The sequence below is a fragment of the Cannabis sativa genome, chromosome 1 (genome assembly GCF_029168945.1).
Source record: "Cannabis sativa cultivar Pink pepper isolate KNU-18-1 chromosome 1, ASM2916894v1, whole genome shotgun sequence".
Taxonomy (NCBI): domain Eukaryota; kingdom Viridiplantae; phylum Streptophyta; class Magnoliopsida; order Rosales; family Cannabaceae; genus Cannabis; species Cannabis sativa.
Genome location: NC_083601.1, coordinates 50,250,103 through 50,256,892, shown reverse-complemented (window position 1 = coordinate 50,256,892; position 6,790 = coordinate 50,250,103). Strand labels below are relative to the sequence as shown.

At 35.4% G+C, this 6,790-nt stretch overlaps 2 protein-coding genes across 2 annotated transcripts; one reads left to right on the top strand and one right to left on the bottom strand.

Moving 5' to 3' along the window:
* The first annotated feature begins 389 nt into the window (after positions 1–389).
* Positions 390–2,899, top strand: LOC115705147 (cysteine proteinase inhibitor 12). Its single transcript, XM_030632388.2, has 4 exons — positions 390–742; positions 828–1,050; positions 1,162–1,307; positions 1,399–2,899. The coding sequence occupies exons 1-4, from the start codon at positions 572–574 to the stop codon at positions 1,534–1,536; spliced, it is 678 nt and encodes a 225-aa protein (XP_030488248.2). The 5' UTR covers positions 390–571; the 3' UTR covers positions 1,537–2,899.
* LOC115707349 (uncharacterized) lies at positions 1,968–6,790 on the bottom strand. Its single transcript, XM_030635279.2, has 6 exons — positions 6,454–6,790; positions 4,755–4,827; positions 4,576–4,669; positions 3,586–3,708; positions 3,261–3,318; positions 1,968–2,880 (listed from the first exon to the last, which is right to left on the bottom strand). Exons 1-6 carry the CDS (start codon positions 6,484–6,486, stop codon positions 2,329–2,331), a joined length of 933 nt encoding a protein of 310 aa, XP_030491139.2. The 5' UTR covers positions 6,487–6,790; the 3' UTR covers positions 1,968–2,328.

The following is a 6,790-nucleotide window of genomic DNA, read 5'->3' as shown; positions in this document are numbered from 1 at the left end:
CATGTATGAATATTATATTTACTCTAAAATATTTCTATTATGGTATAGTATTAATGATTATTTATTGTTATTATTGTTACGTTGATATTTTTTGGTTTTTTAATTTTTTTTTCTAGTATAACTCTATTTAGTTATAACCTCTCAATTAGAATATAATTTACTTAGTCCCAAGTGTATTCTTGGATAGAGGTTCTACTGTAATAAAATTGGTATTTTGTATTTTTGGTGTAAAAATTTCTTATATTTAAGTAGTTGCTTATTATGCAAAAATCCATAAAAAAAATACTATAACTCCCCTATCATATCCTAAAAGAAAAATCTCCAAAAATAATATCCAAATTTGGTATTGTCTTTGTTAAAGGTAAAAGACAATAAAGGTGCGTTATGGGTATTGATGGCAGAAATGGAAGAGAAGAGAAGAACTTGGTGATTAAGCAAGTAAGGGAAAGAAACGACACGCGTAAGAGACACGCATCACTTAAACTAGGTAGGTCCCACCTCGGATACCCCAAAGCCAAAACATTATAACCCCAATTTCCTATTCAATTCCATTTCTAAACAATAAAACCGAATGAATTTGATTCTCCCATTCACAACAATCACCTTCTTCCTCCTCCTCTCACACCTCTTCCAATCATCAATGGCAACTCTCGGTGGAGTACGCGAATCCCAATCATGTCAGAACAGCAATGACCTCCAAGATCTGGGTCGTTTTGCTGTAGAAGAACACAACAAGAAAGAGGTCTCCAATTTTCTTTTCTTTTTTTTTTAATTATTATTGTTAAATTTATATAAATTTATTTTAAATTTTTGGTTTTTTTATATAGAATGCGATGATCGAGTTCGCGAGGGTGGTGAAATCGGAAGAGCAGGTGGTGGCTGGTACGTTGCACCATCTGACTCTTGAAGCGATTGAGGCTGGTCAGAAGAAGATTTACAAAGCCAAGGTTTGGGTTAAGCCATGGCTTAATTTTAAGGAACTCCAGGAGTTTACTCATGCTGGTGATGCCACTCCTTCTTTTACTTCTTCCGATCTCGGTGTTAAGAAAGGTTTCTTTTTTCTTTTCTAGTTCTCAATTTGGACTATTTTCCATTTCAAGTTATCATTTTGAATGGAAATGAATAATAAATGTGAAAAGGAATCTGTTTTGGTGTGATTAGATGGACATGGAGCAGGGTGGCAAGCAGTGCCAGTGCATGATCCAGCTGTTCAGGATGCTGCAAACCATGCTATCACCACTCTTCAAAAGAGATCCAACTCCTTGTTCCCTTATGAACTTCAGGAGGTTGTTCATGCCAAGGCTGAGGTACATAATATATCTTGATAGATTAGATAGATAGAGAAAGAGACACAAATACCCCTTTTATTCAAACAATTCTAACACATGTTTACACTAGGTGATTGATGATTTTGCTAAATTTGACCTGCTCCTTAAAGTCAAGAGAGGAAGCAAAGAAGAGAATTACAAGGCTGAGGTGCATAAGAACAATGAAGGTACTTTCCATCTTAACCAGATGGAAGCGGACTCCTCTTGATTGATTCCAACACACTAGTGTTTTATATAGCATGGACATCTTGTGCAACAATCCCCCAATCAAACATGGCCTTTTTTGCCGTTTTACTAGAATATTTACATGGTGGTGAAGTCTATTAATTACGATGTGGTTATGGCTTTTCTAAACCTGTATAAAATAATGCTAAAGTGATGTAACATGCTAACAACTGTTGTGGGCTTATAATCCTACTGTTACTTTTCAGTGTAAACCTTATTATGTATGTGTGTTATAGTAGGCGCACTTGAGAATTAATAAGTGAGAGTATAGTTTAAAGCGTAAAAAAGTTATATACATATAGTTGTTTGATTAACAAGCAATGGAAAATGATGCCAAATTCAAAATTTCTTCTTACCGTTTGTTCTTTGGTGGTATAAACTCAAGAATCAGAGATACGATTAAGTTCTAAAATCTTCAGAAAAAACATAATAATTTCATAAATCACAAGGGTATTTCAGAAGGGGCCATCATCACCACCATTACTGATCTTACCATGCTTAGTCTACTCTTCTAAAAGATAATTCTGAGTGCTGAGGCTAAAGACCTCTACAACTGTCAGTAAAAGCTATCATACCAAATTTGTTCTTATGGATTAAAGGTTGAGTAAGAGAGTGAGAAAGAGAGGAAAGATACAAGGCTAGAGGGCACATTTTCCATACAATGATTTCTTTTGTACGCACGCATATGTAATTTTATTGGTGCGTTCTCTTGAGTTTCCTATTAATTTCGATCCCCACAACTACTTCTTAAGCATCTACTAAGTACTTCGTCACACTACCCTTCTTCATCATAATCTTCGTCTTCCTGATCTAACCTTGTGCTAAGATGCGCAAGTTGAATAGGGTCAATTGCCATATGATCCATCTCAGGAAGAGACCAACCAGGGTATTCTTCATGTTTGGTTTCAGAAGTTCCTGCCAATGGGGCTTGGGCAGTTCCTGCTGCTGCTACTGCTGCCGTTGCCCCAGCTGTAACCGCTGTTGCTGTCACCGCTGCAGCTGCGGCAGCTGCAGCTGCCTTCTTTTCATCGTTTGCTGAATCAATTACATCAGCGTTCAGGTCAAAGTTCCGAGAAGTTGGGTCAATCGGGATGGTTTCATCACCAGTACTGGTATTTTCCTTCAACGGGTCCTTGACATCAGTAGCATTGTCCACAGGTGCTCCAAGGATTGTACTTGGTTTGGTACCATACTGAGGAGATGAGCAGGGTTCAGATTCTGGATCAAGGTGAGAAGTCTCCCTTTCTAAGGTGCGACCTCGCCCGCGTCCTCGGCCTCTACCCCTACCTCTTCCTCTGCCACTACTACTGCCATGGGTCATCTCAAGCTACAAATACAAAAGAAAATATATGAAGAAGAATAATGACCAGAAGTTTAAAACAAAAACAGCTTCCTGGATTAAATGCTCTATCGACCTCTGCTTAACCAATAGTCACCCCACATTTTGTTTTCATGTTTTCATCCAGATGACTAGTTATATATACATAATATAATATTAGTGCATTCAACTTCAATGCGATCACTGTTATGTATGAAGACATTATTCTTAAATGTTGCATATTTTAGGCCTGGAAGATTAATATAATTCAGCCATGTAGGTGCAGTTACCGACGGGCTCACTACTAAACACTATATAACTGCACACACATTTCAGACAGGATTAGCAAAAACAGGAAAAGTAGATGATTCGAGATACTATAATCATACCATCTTGCTCCTCTTCAGCTCTTCATCACTGTCATTGCATTCATCACCAGCAGCTTTCCTAACAGAATAAATAGACACTGAGTACATCTGATCACCTTTTTTTTTTCTGTTAAAACAGAACTATAACTGAAAAATAAAGATCAACAGGATAACACTTGTGTACCCATGTTAACCAGCACTCGCAAGTATATCTAGGACCTTACTGTGACCATTCCTATGTGGTCAGTTCTCAAGTCATCTATGTGCTATTATAAACTGGGTGAGCTATCTTGTGAGCATAAAGTAATATAGATCAAAGAAAAAGAACAACAGTCATCTTGCAAACCTTCTCTTTGTGTAGGCTCGATCCTCACCAGCAGCATCAGAATGACCGTGACCATAGTCCGGAACCCTGCTGACGATATCCCTCAAAAAATCAAACACATTGTAGCTCTGTACACAATGTTTTCTGCATTTAAGGGAATTATAAGAATTAGAATCTTATACACAAAAGCATTTATTTAAAGGAGGCAAGAGTACCACATACTAACATATAATAATTTTAATCAAAAGAGACATTTTCTCTTTATTTCTTTAAGATATCAACACAAAACAAGATAATGTGAACTTATAATTTTTCTGATCAGTTGTGATTAACTTCCCAGCAATCCCAAACACACAAGATAGCCCTGGCAGTACCCAAAAGTTACGTAACTGCACAAACCTAAACAAACTAAACCATTGATGATCATATGAACACCTGCCCAGTACTAGGAAAATCAGCAAAATTGACCTACTTTAATTTGATAATTTTTCCTTGGAGCTGCATATATCTTTGCTATGAGAACCAGTGTTTGACAAAAATAGACTATTGTACTTTACACTACGTAGAAATTCTTTCAGCTAAAATGAAGGAAATTGAGCATAAAAGTATAGAAACTTTTGTTAGTTAGAACCTTGACGGCATTAAGTTATTTAATATAGTCGATCTATAGTTGTATAAATCTGAACAACTTTAACGTGATCCTATTTCTTCAATTTGTCGGGGTTGGTTGGAAATTTAATTTTTATATGCTGTTTGTCAGAAACTTCTCCCTTCAAATCTGTTCTTTGATCTCTATCCCATTTAATCCCCCAAAAAAGCACCTTCCTTTTCAATTCGAATAACAATGAACAACATCTAAACTTGTGTTTTTCTTTTCCTTATGCTATTGGTGTTAACTGACATAAAGTGCCAAGATTCTCACTAAAAATGGCAAATCATAGCTGTGGTTTTCTTCATCACAAAACTTGAAAAACAAATCGATTACATTAACGAAAAACTAAATATACTTACAAATGCAACGAATTCATGGTCTTTGCTCCTCTTTGAAGAGTTATCTCATATGTACGATCACAAAGGTCTTGTAGAAATAACTCCAATGCCTTCGCTGCATTAATATTAAGAAAACTGTAAGCAAGAGAGAATAAATAATAAACTGAGATGTACTACAAAAGAAAGTGAGAGCTACGCACAGACTAAAACAGGAACTGCCAATGCAATCTTCCCAACATCCTCATCAGCCTGCATTATCTTTTTGATGCGAGCCTATCAAAATGAATTTTTCATCAGGTTAGATCCAAATACTGAAAAAACAAATAGCGAACTTATTTTTCCAGTCATAGTTTGTCATGCTATCACATAATACCTCAAAATGTAAGAAAATGTTTTTCATAGACCTAGACACAGACAGCGATAAAGGAAAACATGACACTCCCATAGTATTAGATGCAGAAAGCATTATCTGATATTGTGGTGCAAATACTTGTCAAAGAACAACATCCATCTATTGTGAATTGGATATTTATAAGAAATCTGCTGAAACCTTTTCAGACTTCAACCCCCACTCCAGAACACAAGCAACTTAAATAATTACTGACATATGAAATACACAAACACAAGCGACTAAAATAATAACTGACATACGAGGGGTTTCTAACCCCAAACAAATAATTGAGAACTGTAGCTCTGTTGATATGCATCTCTTTATTGATAACAGTAATGACACTCAATAGCAACAGCAAAATGACCTTGACTAACTCAAACACATTCACTCCCATCGAAATAAACCGAATCACTCAAGAAATTTGGTACTGATGAGAAGAAAAAATAATGAATACATCAACAAAAAAAAAAATCCAAATCTAAAGTATGGCAGCCTGGAGGGGCCTACGCCATCTCAATTAACAAAAAGAAAGAAAAAGCTGCAAGAAAGAAGAACTGTAGGCTATGCAACAAACACTGCCACACATATGCTCTATAGCTAATTACCATCATCACATCAGAGCATTAGTTTCCTATCACATTATTGCGTCCAACACAACAATCATGTTCTTCAATACTCTAAAAAATACTACCTTAACGTTAATATCATCCATCATTGTGTATAATCATTACATCTATCATATTGGTATATTTGCTAATTATATCATCAATATACACCAGCTTCTAACCAAGCACAAGAAAAGAAACTAGAGAAGCAGTAATTAGTAAGCATCTGATCTACTGAACACGAGATCAACAAATTTATCTTAAGACCTCCGGATAAAGGGTGAAGAAAACCTGACTATTGGTGTCTGCATTATGTTTTCATAGCTCATTATGAAACGAGTTAACCTATAGAAAACAACTAAAAAAAGAAACTAATTAACCTGGGCATCGACCTTAATCCACATATAGTCAATGATTCAATAAACCAAAATAGTATTCTAAATCCCTGTAAGGAGCCTACAAAGCAGTGTTCAAACAAATTATCAAATTCGAGCAAAATCACAAATTCCCCCCAAAAAAAAGGTGGACTGCCCCGAAAAGCTTACTCCTTAAAATTTCAGTGCTAAAACATATTAAGCATATATTCCCCTCATCAACAAGTCTCATAAAACAAACCCATTTAAGATTTTGATTTTTTAGTACAAGTATACAAATCAATTCAATACCCATGACCCCAAGCATATTTCAAAAAAACCACAGACGATCTCAATCAAACCCCATAAGAATTCAAATCGAAACCCTAAATTAAAGATACTAAATGGGTATGCAAATAAAATCACAATATTTCCTAAGATTTCAGGAGAAAATCTTAATCCAAAAACTCCATTTCTGAAGCCAATTGATACAAGAAGCATCAACTAATTAAGAGAAGAGAAAAGACAGAAATGAAACATAGGAACTTACTGCTGGAAAACGGGTATCGAGCTTCTTCCTCATGGTGTCAGAATTGGACAATAAACTAAGCTTAAAATAACGAAAAATAAAACTTTTTTTTTTTTTAAATAAAGAAAAGAACAAAAAAAAAACAAAAACAAAGATGGAAAAGAAAAATCAAAGCTTGAGAAGAGGAGAATGATTAGTATGATAATTGTAAGGTAAAATCTACGAGACCCATCTCAGATCCGAAACTATCTACTACGCTCTTCCATTTAAGACTAGTTTAGTTCCAACGGAATATCCGTCGAGATTGACGAAGCCTGAAAAAATAAATTAAAAAAAAAAGGCTGAAGATAGCGTTACA